Source organism: Medicago truncatula, chromosome 6, assembly GCF_003473485.1.
Source record: "Medicago truncatula cultivar Jemalong A17 chromosome 6, MtrunA17r5.0-ANR, whole genome shotgun sequence".
In the NCBI taxonomy this organism is placed as follows: Eukaryota; Viridiplantae; Streptophyta; class Magnoliopsida; order Fabales; family Fabaceae; genus Medicago; species Medicago truncatula.
In genome coordinates, this window is record NC_053047.1 from 11,736,394 (window position 1) to 11,751,434 (window position 15,041).

Below are 15,041 nucleotides of genomic sequence, written 5' to 3' on the forward strand. Positions count from 1 at the left end.
TCTTAGTAATTTTCTAGAACTTTCTAGTATTATTTTGTTTTGTTTTATTTCGGCCTACGGGTTTATTATTTCTTTTGCTATTTAAATACAACAAGGGTATTTTTTACATTTTCATCAAATCATAAAAAACAAGGGTATTTTTTACATTTTCATCAAATCCTAAAAAGTTTAGCTTCTCTCTTCCTTCTTTCATTCTTACGCAAAACGGTGTTTATCTGCAAAATGCAAAACGTATCTTCTCTCTGCTTTTCTGCTGTTCTGTGAAACTTCTTCACCTCTGCTGTAAATCTTCCTCTACTTTGTCGTGTTTGCTCTGTTATCCTGTTATTTTTTTGTTTAACAATCTCAAACTCTGTCCTATTACTTTTTTGTTCTAGTTTTCTTTGTAATTATTGATTCCAAACCCCATTCTACTCTCTTTGTTTCTGTTTGTAGTTTGTACAAACAATCCTCTGTTTTGTTTATATAAAACTCTATTCTGCTCTCTATGAAATAGCGGTCATTGCGCTATGCGTTATCCCGCTATAGCATTTTTGGGGTCGCACGCTACGCGCTGCTATCCGCTATTAACTACTATGATTTACGGTACTATTAAATTTTATATAGGCATAATTCATCCACATAATTTGATAACAGGAAATCGACATCTGATATTCGTTGATTTCTTATAGAACCATCTTAACTATAGCAACTGTTAAGGGAAATATTGTTGTGTGGATTCAAGAGGACATTCTAAAATTTAAGAATTCTCATTTTACAAGGTTGATGTTGATGGAAAAGGTTGATGTTGATTTTGTGCCATAACCTCTCAGCTAATAGAACAACCTTGGTCTCTTAAATACTTGGAAAGTAATATAATTTTTTTTATAAATAGATATTATTGTACCATATTAAGCAAGTTGCAAAGAGGGAAAAGATTAATCTTAACATATATACAGAAGTCATATACATTTGTAAGCACGTTGAATAAATTATCATATAGTTGACATTGTCACCTTAAACTTGAAATTTTACAATACAATTTGAATGAAGTTTTAATCTTTTTTTACAAAGTCAACAATGAGCTGAGAGGCTAGCCCAGTGATGTTAGTTGTTGCAGCTGCGTACACTATAATGAAAGAATATTTTAGTAAAGTTTGTAACCAATGATTCTTTTTATTCTTTACTGCATTCCCAACCATAATACCCTCTTGCACACCATGCCTCTCATCATTTATCTTCTTCACTATAACTGCATCAAATACACTTGAAAGAATGCTCGTATAATACTCAAATTGTTCTTGTTCCGCAACCACGTTAACATCGAGCCACATGAAGACCAAATCAATTGCTTTATTGATCTTTTCCTTTTCTTTTGACGAAAGCATCAAACTAATGTCCTTATCATTTATCGCATTCCTCATGTTGTATGCATACTTCTCTAATACATCTCTCGCTTCTAGCTTCTTCATATACCTCTTGTCTTCATCTTTGTACTTCTCAGCTTCTTTGATCATCCTCTCAATTTCCTCCTTTGACAATCTTCCCTTATCACTTATTATTTTAACCTTATTATTAACTCCAAGGAATTTCTCCCTGCTACAGATGTGTAAGATGCCATCGTCATCGATTTGGAAGCGGATTATGATCTGAGGAACACCTGCCGCAGCAGGAGGAATTTCCAACACAAATCTTCCTAGCAAGTTGTTGTCCCTAGTTATTTTCCTCTCACCTTCATAAACATCAATTAGAATATTCATTTGGTTGTGCAAATGTGTGGTGAATACATGTTCCATTTTGGCAGGAATTTTGGTATTCCTAGGGATTATTATTTCCATAATCCCCCCATGTTTCTCCAATCCAAGGGACAAAGGAATGACCTCCGACAATAGTAAATCTTGAACCTTCTCACTAAACTCACCACTCAATATAGAAGCATGGACAGCAGCGCCATATGCCACCGCCTCATCGACATTGATGCTTTTGCATAAAAGCTTCCCCCCGAAGAAATCACTCACCATTTGTTGCACTTTTACAATCCTAGTAGAGCCGCCAACAAGGACAACATCATGAATGCTACTCTTGTCCATCCCACTATCAATTATACACTTTTCCACAATCTCCATGCACTTGTCGAAGTGATTCTTGTTGAGTTCCTCAAACTTTGCGCGACTAATCGATGAGTAGAAATCTATACCTTGATTTAAACTCCCTATCTCAATGGTGGTCGTAGTATTGGAAGAAAGTATCCTTTTTGCTTTCTCGCAAGCAGACTTCAACCTCCTAAGGGCTCTTGGATCTCCACTAATGTCGATTTTATACTTCCTCGAGAACTCTTTCACAAAATGGTTCACCATTGTATTATCAAAGTCTTGTCCCCCAAGGTGAGTGTCTCCTGCAATCGCCTTAACATTGATAGCACCGTTCTCAAATGTGAGAATGGACACGTCCAGAGTACCACCACCTAAATCAAAAATGAAAACATGTCTACATCCATGATTAAAAGGTTTCATGTCAAGACCATATGCAATTGCAGCTGCAGAAGGCTCATTGATTATTCGCATAACATTGAGGCCAGCAATAACACCCGCATCTCGAGTGGACTGGCGTTGTGAGTCATTAAAGTAAGCAGGCACAGTTATAACAACATCCTTCACTGTTGATCCAAGGTAAGCTTCAGCTATCTCGGCCATTTTTGCCAATACCATCGATGAGATTTCTTCAGCAGCAAAATGCTTTTCCTCGTCATTATAGTTAACAACAATCATGGGTTTGTCATTGAGGTCGCCAATTACTTTGAAGGGCCACGACTTCATATCACTTTGTACGATTGAGTCGCAAAACTTCCTACCAATTAGCCTCTTTGCATCTACAAAACAAACAAAAGAATTGAGTACACTATGAGAAAAAATGATGTACCATTTTCATTGCATTTGAATAAATCTGTATGTATAAATAGGATAACTCTAATATATCTTGAATATGAAAAATTGTTATATATTAATTATGAATCAAATTACACTGATGTAACATGTATCGTTATATCACTAAATAACTTTTTATTGGATATTTTCATTACAAAATTCATAGCTAGATTAAAAATTATTTTGCATATAATACATCTATAAAATCATTTGATATATAATATACAGTTGATTTAAAATTATTTCCATATCAAATTCAGTTGGTTCCAAACCCAGCTTGCATCCAAAAGAGTTAATATATGTTTACCTCATGTAATATTAGCGGTTTCTGATTACACCCTATAAAAAAATTTGATTCCAACTCTGTAATTTGAAGATTGTTTGGATTTAGACTTTCATGAATTTTGACCGTACAAAATCGATAAAATGACATACATAAACAAAAATTCGTTCAAAATACAGAGTGTGAAAGTACCTTAAATATTGAAATTTGATGTCATAAAATAAAACACTAAAGAATCTTCAAATAACAGAGTTGAAATCTAAAAAAGAAACTTTACAGAAGTTAAACCGAAAACCGTTAATATTACATAGGGTAAACATATATTAACCCTATCGAAAATAAGAATTTTAACTAAAAATATAATATACATAGGATAAGTTTCATGCATTAAAATATCATATATAGTTTGCTCATCAAACACTAAAATCAAGGAAAAACATGATAGTTTATCCTATCATGTATCAGTTTATTCTAAATAAAATCAAGAGTAATTGAGTTTAGAAGCTTTTACCGAAAACAGTGTTGGTTGGGTTGGATGCAGCCATATTGAAAGCAGAATCACCAATCATTCTTTCAGAGTCAGTGAAGGCAACATAAGAAGGTGTTGTTCTATTCCCTTGGTCGTTCGGTATGATCTCTATCCTATCATGCCTCCATACAGCAACACAAGAATAGGTTGTTCCTAGGTCGATTCCTATTGCAACTTTCTCACCTTTTACTGTCATTTCTCTCTTGCAAGGTCACCCAGGTTTTGAGAACAAATTGTTGTTTGTTTCGGCTAATGTATGTATAAGGTTTTCTTTGAGGGCTTGGCTTATAAAAAGAAGTACAATATGAACTTCTTTGTAAGTTTCGTTGCTGTTTCGGATTAGTTTTCATGATTTTAAGGTTGGTGGTTATAATTTTCACAAATAACTAGTGGATAATAATTTGCTCAAAAACAAAACAACTAGTGGTGCATAATTTAAAACAACTAGAAGTCAAGCTGACACTTTCCTCGAAAGAAAAAAAAAAGTAGTCAAGTTGACACTAAAGCCATCAAAATTGATTCAGTCAAATTCTTATAAACCGGAGTTTTGCTACTTGCAAGAGTGAATATTCTCCTTGGATAGCATATTAAATCCATCTATATAGGCTGTAACCCTTATTTGTAAAATAAAAAGAAAAAAAATTCATTAGACGCCAAACTTGCATTTCAAAAATCCATTTTGATTTTGTGCCTTACCCTAATAGAACAACCTTTCTTTCCCATGGAAAAGGTTGGGAATTCCGCCTTTATTGCGATATGTCCCTAGTCGCTTAAATGCGACATTTGAGTTGTCTTGTGTTGGCTTTGAGGGGGTGGATTTAGTCCCATATGGGTTGAATTGGACTAAGTGTATAGAAGAGGAGGCACTCCATGCTTTACAAGCCGGTTTTGTCAAGATGAGTTAGGCTACAAATTTCTACGGTTCGCAAATACTCCAGAGTCGGAAGAGCATTTTTTTTGTAAAGTGTTTTCCCTAGTTATTTTCCTCTCACCTTCATAAACATGAATTAGAATATTCATGTGGTTGTGCAAATGTGTGGTGAATACATGTTCCATTTTGGCAGGAATTTTGGTATTCCTAGGGATTATTGTGTTCATAATCCCCCCCTGAGTCTCCAATCCAAGGGACAAAGGAATGACCTCCGACAATAGTAAATCTTGAACCTTCTCACTACGCTCACCACTCAATATAGAAGCATGGACAGCAGCGCCATATGCCACTGCCTCATCAACATTGATGCTTTTGCATAAAAGCTTCCTCCCAAAGAAATCACTCACCATTTGTTGCACTTTTACAATCCTAGTAGAGCCACCAACAAGGACAACATCATGAATGCTACTCTTGTCCATCCCACTATCAATTATACACTTTTCTACAATCTCCATGCACTTGTCGAAGTGATTCTTGTTGAGTTCCTCAAACTTTGCGCGACTAATCGATGAGTAGAAATCTATACCTTGATTTAAACTCTCTATCTCAATGGTGGTCGTAGTATTGGAAGAAATCTATACCTTGATTTAAACTCTCTATCTCAATTATACACTTTTCTACAATCTCCATGCACTTGTCGAAGTCATTCTTGTTGAGTTCCTCAAACTTTGCGCGACTAATCGATGAGTAGAAATCTAAACCTTGATTTAAACTCTCTATCTCAATGGTGGTCGTAGTATTGGAAGAAAGTATCCTTTTTGCTTTCTCGCAAGCAGACTTCTACCTCCTAAGGGCTCTTGGATCTCCACTAATGTCGATTTTATACTTCCTCGAGAACTCTTTCACAAAATGGTTCACCATTGTATTATCAAAGTCTTGTCCCCCAAGGTGAGTGTCTCCTGCAATCGCCTTAACATTGATAGCACCATTCTCAAATGTGAGAATGGACACATCCAGAGTACCACCACCTAAATAAAAAATGAAAACATTTCTACATCCATGATTAAAAGGTTTCATGTCAAGACCATATGCAATTGCAGCTGCAGAAGGCTCATTGATTATTCGCAAAACATTGAGGCCAGCAATAGCACCCGCATCTCAAGTAGACTGGCGTACGTTGTGAATCATTAAAGTATGTAGGCACAATTATAACAACATCCTTCACTGTTGATCCAAGGTAAGCTTCAGCAATCTCGCCCATTTTTGTCAATACCATGGATGAGATTTCTTCTGCAGCAAAATGCTTTTCCTCGTCATTATAGTTAACAACAATCATGGGTTTGTCATTGAGTGGTGCAACGGTATTACATAGAAATGTCACCAAGTTGTAACTGGTTTGAATCTCTCTTGCTGTGTTTTTCATAATTTTTTTTAGAAGTAAAATTAGGGTTGCAAGACTTAATAGGATTTATATATAAATATACTAGACTTTTGACCCGTGCGAAGTCTACTAATAAACACAAACAAACTTAATATTCCAAATAAAATACTACCTCCGTCCCTAATTATAAGAGCCTTTTGAGAAAAAAATTTGTCCTTTTTTATAAAACCCTGTTGGTATTTACAAGTACATTAATTAATTCTTTACCAACATACCCTTATTTATTTTGCATTTTTTTCTTCAATCAACAATAAATATTATGTTGAAAACATAAATTAACTCTCTCTCTTAAGGATACAATTGTAAAATCAATAGTAATTATATAAAAATTTAATACTACAGCCAACTTTCTTAATTTCCGTAATTTTTGCCTATAACCAACTTTCTTAATTTCTTAATTTTAATAAGCAATAAATTTACCAATTTCTATTCTCACTCATCAATTCCTGCGGTGAATACTCTTTTAAAAAGACATCAAACTATATTTGTTTGAACAATGCAAATAACCCAAAATACTTCCCAAACATACAAACTAATAAATATTATTTAGTCTCAGTGCACAATCTTTTTTCTTTTGTTTTTTTTGCACTTTCTTCTACTAATAGGAATATAATCTTTGCATAAAACACAGACATGCAATGGACAAAACATATTTGAGGTTTACTACATCAGGATCTAAAATGTCTAAGCACTTTGATTGTGCAGATAATCCTTAAGTCTTCTACTTTATTTGCACAGTTGGAAGCAACATATAAATGAGCCTTCATATACATTATGCGCAGTAGAAATAAATCAAAAGTATAGCAGATCTTTCAAAACACAAAACCATAACCGAAACAGTCATTAACGGAAACAAAAGGACAACTGACTTGGACATCAGCAACACAACCGAAACTCCATAATCTTTCAAGAGACTTCACTCATAGGCTTCAACCTTAACATGCACCAGCTTAGGCTCTTTTGTAACAGATGCATCTTCACCAATCAAAACAATATCATCTAGTGATTCGACGCTATCAGCAGATCGCTTTCCCAAAGATTTGATAGTTGGAGTCACAACTGAATCAATTGCGGCAACTTCGTCTTTGTTGCTTGAATGAACCAGCTTTGGCTCTTTTGTAGCAGATGCATCAGAACTAAGCACAACAAAATCATCAAGTGATTCCACGCTATCAGAAGACCACTTTCCCACAGGTTTGCTAGTTGGAGTCACAGCCGAATCAGCAGCAGCAACTTCGTTTTTGATGCATATTTTTCAGTTTGTTGCTGCTAACTACAACCTATATAATTTAAAAAATCCTAAACTGCAAAATAAACGATCGAAACACACAAAAACATATGAACAACAATTACCTTAGTTTGGAAAGAAGGCTAAAAAGCTATCGCATGCCACTTCGAACAGAAAAGGATTCTATAAGGAAGAAACATAGTAAATGCAGTAAAAGCAAGCACTGAATTTAGGTTAAAATTATAAGGCAAAATTACACAATTAGTCCTTTAACTTTATTTTAGGTAACACTTTCGTCCTTTATCTTTTTTTTGTCACGATTTAGTCCTTTATGTTATAAAATGACAATATCTTATCATTTTTTATGAGATTTTTTTCAAAGAAATTTGATTTTATATGCGTGTATGATGAAGATTTACGTTTGCCTATGAGTTTGATGATTTTTTTTTGGAGTTTTTGATTATTTTTTTCATAAAAAAGGATAACTATGTTGTTATTTTATAACATAAAGGACTAAATCGTGACAAAAAAAAGATAAAGGACGAAAGTGTTACCTAAAATAAAGTTAAGGGACTAATTGTGTAATTTTGCCAAATTATAATTTGTTAATAGGAGTGATTTTTTTTTTCTTTTATTTTTATGTTTATCTATTTAGTAGGAAACGATTAGGAACAATTTATATCTATACGATTTTTGTCTTGCAAACAAAATAGGAACAATTTGTTAATATGAGTGATTTGTTTTTATTTTTTATGTTTATCTGTTTAGTAGAAAACGATTTTTTAGTTAAAAGCACTGAATTTAGGTTAAAAGCAAGCACTTTTTAGTTATAACTTTGCTGAAAGACACTTTCATAAAAACTAGATTTTCCACCCGTGCTGCCGCACGGGTCATATACATTGTAGATGTAGTAGATAAAAACAAATCTCAATGTATATCAAAGAGAATGAAATATGTGGTCCCAAATATATGCAGATGTTGGAATTCGAACCTCAGACACCACACTTATTCACCTTAAAAATATTAATTTTTATCAATCGTGTGTTACTTCATTCTTTTGTTAAAATTATATGTCAATGTTATATAATTGGTATGTTACTTCATCTTCTTTTTTTTGACAAAATGTTACTTCATTCTTTTGTAAAAATTGTATGTTAATGTTATATTATGTACCTAAAAATAGCTCATTCTTAACCTCAACATGTAAAATGTTTTATTTAAATAATTTTCTTTTTATTGAATATTTGGCATTTACCGTAAATGATACCCTTTAACTGTTTGTTAAAATGTTTCTTCCACCTATTTATATAGATTGCAAAATTCTAGTGCATTTTGTGGTAGATATTTAACAAAGAGAGTTCAGTTCTAATTTGGATGAAAAGTGTAATATTAACAAAAAAAAATGTTGATATAATCTTTCAAAACCCTTTTATTCCAATAGGGCGATTTGTTTTGTTGAAGAAATAGGGCGATTTGTTTTAAAGAAATAGGGGAAATAAAGCGATGCCGATTTGTTTTGTTCATGAAATAGGAGATTAGGTATGAACATTAGGGTTCTTCATGAAAATAGGAGATTAGGTGTGAGCATTAGGGTTAAAAGAGTAAAATTATGCAATAGGGTTTATGTTAAAATTAGGGCTTATGGGTTAACTTTAATATATAAGAAGATAAGAAGATTAGGTGAGAGCATTAGGGTTGTTCATGAAAATAGGAGATTAGGTGTGAGCATTAGGGTTAAAACAATAAAATTATGCAATAGGGTTTAGGTTAAAATTAGGGCTTACGGGTTAACTTTAATATATAAGAAGATTAGGTGTGAGCATTAGGGTTGTTCATGAAAATAGGAGATTAGATATGAGCATAAGGGTTAAAACAGTACACTTACGTAATAGGGATTGTTCATAAATGTTGTTCATGAATAAGGATTTGTCACTGTCAATCCTTCATAAATGTTGTTTTTTGATACACTAAAAAACCAAAAGCAATTTATGAATTATATTGGAGCCTGTGACTGTTAATTTTCGTGTAGTGTAGAGGAGCTCAAGTTATTTAGTATGATCATGATGATGTTAATTAACAAATATGAGGATTTGTATTATTCAGTCTATGTATATTTGTTTAGATTACATAATATGTGCACTATTTGGCTGTGTTTTTTATTTAGTGCGGTAACATTTTGGGATTGGCTTAGTACACTTGGAGTTTATCTTAAGAAATCAGTTTCATTTAACTTATTCAAACATATAGTAAGGATTAAAAAAGAAAAAACAGTATTCAATTCGTGCGAAGGACGCGACCTTCGTTCTCAAAATTACGAAGAATAAGAATGTTCCGTAATTTGAACATCCCTCTTTTAGAGAAATTTTTTTAAAAAATACATAATTTAACCCGTGCTTCGCACGGGTTTGTAACTAGTTTATCTAAGAAAATGATTTTGGGTTTTCTTTGAAATAGGAGATTCTTGGAAAAATTGGAGTTTATGTGGGAAAAATTGGAGTTGCATTGGGAAAATAGGAGTTGATTTGAAAATTCTTCGATAAAATAATATAAAGAGGCTGTTCACGTGCTTCTCTCTTTTAACTCTTCCATTTTCTTTTTTAATTCTAGAAATAGAGTGTGACATTTAGATTTTTTATAAATAAAAAATTACACAACTCACATCCTCATCACTTAAGCGATGCAACACGTAGGCACTGAACCAAATTTTATGTTTTATAAAAGGAGAAAAGTTAAAGGTTAAAATTACTAGTATTATTTTAAGAGGCAAAATCACAACTTTTTAAAACATAGAAAGAAAACCTGCATTTAAGTCTTTATTATATAGTTGACATTGTCGCTTAAATATGAAATTTCACAGTACAATTTGAATGAAGGTTTAACTTTTTATAAAGTCAACAATTCCAGAAGAAACTATCCCGGTGATGTCACCTGTTGCAGCTGCATACACTGTCTGGAAACAATATTTGGCTAATAATGGTAACCAACGATTCTTCTTTTTCTTCACTGGATGCCCAACCATAGTACCTTCTTCCACACCATGCCCCTCATCCTTTATCATCTTCAAAATAATTGGATCAAACACACTTGAAAGAATGCTCCTATAACACTCAAAATCTTGTTGTTCTACTACCTTATTAGCGTCAAGCCACATGAAGACCAAATCAACTGCGTTATTGATCTTTTCCTTTTCTTTTGACGAAAGCTTCGAGCTAACTTCTGGATCATTTATGGAATCCCTCATATTGTATGCGTACTTCTCTAGTGCATTTCTCGATTCAACCTTCTTCCTATGCCTCATGTCTTCATCTTTGTATTTCTCAGCTTCACTGATCATCCTCTCAATTTCCTCCTTTGACAGTCTTCCCTTGTCATTTACTATTTTAAACCTTTTATCGATTCCGAAGGCTTTCTCCGTAACAGAGACGTCTAAGATGCCATCATCGTTAATTTGGAAGTTGACCACGAATTTTTGATCACCTTTTGGACATGGAGGAATTTCAAACTCAAAAGATCCTAGCAAGTTGTTGTCCTTAGTTGTTTGCCTCTCACCCTCATAAACGGAAATTGATAAACTATTTTGGTTGGGTTCACTGGTGGTGTATACATCTTCCATATTGGTAGGAATCGTGGTATTCCTAGGAATTATTACGCTCATGAGGCCCCCTTTGATATTAATTCCAAGGGACAAAGGATTGACTTCCCTCAATGTCAAATCTTGAAACTTTTCACAAATCTCACCACTTGCTATAAAAGCATGGACAGCAGCGCCATATGCAACTGCCTCATCTGCATTGATGCTTTTACATAACTCCGTCCCACTACCTTTTTTAATTCCAAAGAAATCAATCAAAAGTTGTTGCACTTTTACAATCCTGGTAGACCCGCCAACAAGCACAACATCATGAATGTTACTCTTCACTATCCCACTATCTTCTATACACTTTTCTACAATCTCCATGCACTGGTCAAAAAGACTCTTGTTGAGATCGTCGAACTTTGCACGACTAATCGTTGACAAAAAATCTTTACCTTCATTTAAACAATCTATCTCAATGTTAGTCGCAGTATTGACAGAAAGTATCCTTTTTGCTCTCTCGCAAGCAGTCTTCAGCCTCCTAAGGGCTCTTGGATTTCCACTAATGTCCATTTTTTCCTTCCTCAAGAACTCTTTCACAAAATGGTTCACCATTGCATTATCAAAGTCTTGTCCCCCGAGGTGAGTGTCTCCTGCAATAGCCTTAACATTGATATCACCATCCTCAAATGTGAGAACAGACACGTCCAAAGTACCACCACCTAAGTCAAATATGAAAACATTTCTACGTCCATGATTAAATGGTTTCATGCCAAAGCCATATGCAATTGCAGCTGCAGTAGGCTCATTGAGTATTCGCAAAACATTGAGGCCAGCAATAGCACCCGCATCTCGAGTAGACTGGCGTTGTGAGTCATTAAAGTATGCAGGCACAGTTATAACAACATCATCCACTGTTGATCCAAGGAAGGCTTCTGCTGTCTCTCGCATTTTCGCCAATACCATGGATGAGATTTCTTCAGCAGCAAAATGCTTTTCCTCGTCTTTATAGTTAACAACAATCATGGGTTTGTCATTTAGGTCGCCAATTACTTTGAATGGCCACAACTTCACATCACTTTCTACTATGGGGTCGCAAAATTTCCGACCAATTAGCCTCTTTGCATCTACAAAACAAAAGAGAGTTGTGTACACTTTGAGAAAAACAATTATATCGCTTTATGAATTAATCATTTGACGTGGATTTAAATAAATCCATATATATATATATATATATCATTTTACAAAATTGACATTAAAAAGTTGAATTACAAAATTGCCCTTCATTTTACTTGTTTTTAAAAAGGAAATGTTGGGGTTTTTTGTCCAAACATACAAGGTGTTTAATGCTAAAACACACCTTCATAAAAGAGGGTGGGTGTGTTGTAGCATTCCCATATATATATATATGGGATTTTCTAGAGGGAGTGTTTTAGCAAGTTATAACTAAAAAGTTAATAAATACACCTTAAGGTGTATGTTGCTATAACACACCTTCTAAAAAAATAAGTGGGTGCGTTCTAGCAAATCCTATAGGCATAAAAGGACTAATCTATCACATCTTTGACATAAAATACTCTTATAAAAAAACAAAATAAAAATCATATATATAAGCCACAATTGCATAATTATCTTACAAAATAATCATGCATGTTTTTTTTTTTTTTTTTTAGGCAAAAAGGTTTGTCCATTGAGGACAGTGATCCAAATATATTAAAAAGAAAAAAGATACAAAGAGGGGGTCAAACCTAATCCTCAAGAACATTAGCAAAATCTGAAATTAGGAAGACCTAACCTATTTCTACCAAGTAATGGAGCAAAATTTCTGCAGGAGCAAAATTCCACCAAGTAATGGAGCATTGTCGATATGCTCATGAACAAATTTACTAATAATTTTGTTAAGCTTTTGAAGATCTATTAATATAAAATAATAATGGTTATTTATCATGAGTTATTGCTTTAAAAAAACAAAGAACCAAAACTTTAAATACTCTTCACTTCTAATTTTCATATCAGATAGATTATTGAAATTAAAAGAAATATTTAATTTCTCATTTTGTTAATAAAAAAAGTATCAAATAAAACTATCACCCATTAAAAAATAATTTAGGACATTATGTATGATATAAAACCATAAGGAAAGACATAAAATTATAAAATTTATAACATTTATCGAGACAAAATATGATAGTTTACCTCTATACGATAAAATTAATTGCACTATTCTTAATAATTAATATTTCTGTATTAAATAATTAAAATTTCTATAAATTTAAATATTAATTAAATTTAATTTGTTTTAATATATCAATTTTCTACCTTTTTTTTTAATATATCAATAGATATAACACTTATGTTCCCACACTTATTAATTATTTTAGAGAGTAACATCTAAAATCATTTGTAATGTATTACCTACATCCCTAAATACAGGAATATTTAGCCAAAATCACATGAATTATGAATATTGACAGTAGTATTAAATGGGAGAGGATCCTCTCTTGTGAGAAACTCTCAGTTTTCTGCGGTCATTAAATCTCACCATTAATTACACTATCTCTCCTTATTTAATATTAAAACATGTTATCTCGCCTATTTAATTGAGGGTCAGGATCACACATGAGACAATTCTCTCTCGTATTAAATTTGTATATAATTATTATTGTTTATACAATTTTATCTTTAACAGACATAATTTGTTTATGTTTTCAAGATAGCTTGTTAATTGAAGAAAAAGATGTAAAATAAATAGAAGTATGTTGATAAAGAAATTATTAATGTAATTAGAAATACCAAAAAAAAAATTATAAAAGAGTTTAGAAGCTTTTACCGAAAATAGTGTTTGTAGGGTTTGAAGCAGCCGTATTGAAAGCAGCATCACCAATAATTCTTTCATAGTTTTTGAATGCAACACAAGAAGGTGTTGTTCTGTTCCCTTGGTCGTTCACTATTATATGTACCTCTCCATTCTTCTTACACACTGCAACACAAGAATAGGTTGTTCCTAGGTCGATTCCTATTGCAACTTTCTTACCTATTCCTGATGACATTTCTTTCTTTGCAATCACTCACACCTAACAAAGTTTTGAGTAGGAAATATAGAACGATGAGAATAAATTGTTGTTTGAGTTGTTTCGTTAAATGTAAAGATTTGTGCATATATATAATAATATTAGTCTTACTATCACAAAGTAGTACGTGTTTGGCTGCTTGACTTGTCAAATTTCTTACTTTCGGTCAACTTAGATAATTCTAGTAAAAAAAAAACTCTAATGTGTTTGGTTTGCAAAACAGCAAGTATTGGACAGAACAGTACAAGATAGAACAGTACAACACAAGGCAGAACAGCACAGGACAAATGTTTTATGGCCTTGAGTAATTTTTTGTTTTATTCGATTTTTGAGGGACAAAATGTTATTTTGGTATTTTAGACAACTTGCACGTGAGACAAAAGGTTATGTTGTGGTTTGGTGAGGGACAAAAGTATGAGTTTTTGTCATGTCCCTTATCTCCAGTTTGTCCTGTACCTGAAACAGTTTTACAAATCAAACACTGGACAACTAGAGTTGTTCTGTCCCGTCCTTCATTTTTTAGCAAATCAAACGCACAGTTTAAAACACAGATAAAACACTTATTTCAAAATAAATTTTAACATTCTCTCAACATTTAAGTGATTGACAAAAGTTTAATAATTTTTTTTAGATAGATAAAATGGCAGAGCCATCATAAACTCGCACACATAAAGTAGAAATTTTGGGGTTCGAATTAGTGGTGGAGCCAGAATTATTATAAGGATTGGGAAAAAAAAATCGCAACACATTTATAGGAATTTACATAAGAAATTACAAGCAAATAATTAAAAATCTAAAGAAATTGCCCAATTTATAGGGATTTATAGAAAAAATTCAAGGGGCTTGGCCTTAGAACCGCCACTGGTTCAAACCCCAGTTATAACGTCTGATCTAACAATTTGGTCACTTTTTACCGGTTGAATTAACAATTTAATTTTTACCTTTTTTCGCATTCTTTCCTTTCCATTGTGGTGGAAAACAACTTCTAATCATCGAAAACCACATCAAACGTGCATTTTAACCAATTACTCATCGACCTGGTCCCTGAAGATATTAGCTGGAATAAGGTGATGAGAGAACAAGGCCAATAGTTTAATTAATCGGTTGAGTGAAAAAATTTGTTGACTTGAGTGTCAACTTG

At 33.0% G+C, this 15,041-nt stretch overlaps 3 protein-coding genes across 3 annotated transcripts; all 3 read right to left on the bottom strand.

The window, feature by feature from the left end:
• Positions 1–917: 917 nt before the first annotated feature.
• On the bottom strand, positions 918–4,064 carry LOC25495983 (heat shock 70 kDa protein 18). The gene is made up of 2 exons (XM_013596249.3): positions 3,698–4,064; positions 918–2,848 (listed from the first exon to the last, which is right to left on the bottom strand). The coding sequence occupies exons 1-2, from the start codon at positions 3,909–3,911 to the stop codon at positions 1,035–1,037; spliced, it is 2,028 nt and encodes a 675-aa protein (XP_013451703.1). The 5' UTR covers positions 3,912–4,064; the 3' UTR covers positions 918–1,034.
• A 557-nt stretch (positions 4,065–4,621) lies between these two features.
• On the bottom strand, positions 4,622–5,931 carry LOC25495984 (heat shock cognate 70 kDa protein). The gene is given in 3 exon segments (XM_024786383.2): positions 4,622–5,172; positions 5,348–5,759; positions 5,761–5,931. Coding segments are annotated over 3 exon segments (1,125 nt in total). The 5' UTR covers positions 5,923–5,931.
• A 4,136-nt stretch (positions 5,932–10,067) lies between these two features.
• LOC25495985 (heat shock cognate 70 kDa protein 2) lies at positions 10,068–13,957 on the bottom strand. Its single transcript, XM_013596251.3, has 2 exons — positions 13,660–13,957; positions 10,068–11,956 (listed from the first exon to the last, which is right to left on the bottom strand). The coding sequence occupies exons 1-2, from the start codon at positions 13,877–13,879 to the stop codon at positions 10,131–10,133; spliced, it is 2,046 nt and encodes a 681-aa protein (XP_013451705.1). The 5' UTR covers positions 13,880–13,957; the 3' UTR covers positions 10,068–10,130.
• Positions 13,958–15,041: the final 1,084 nt, after the last annotated feature.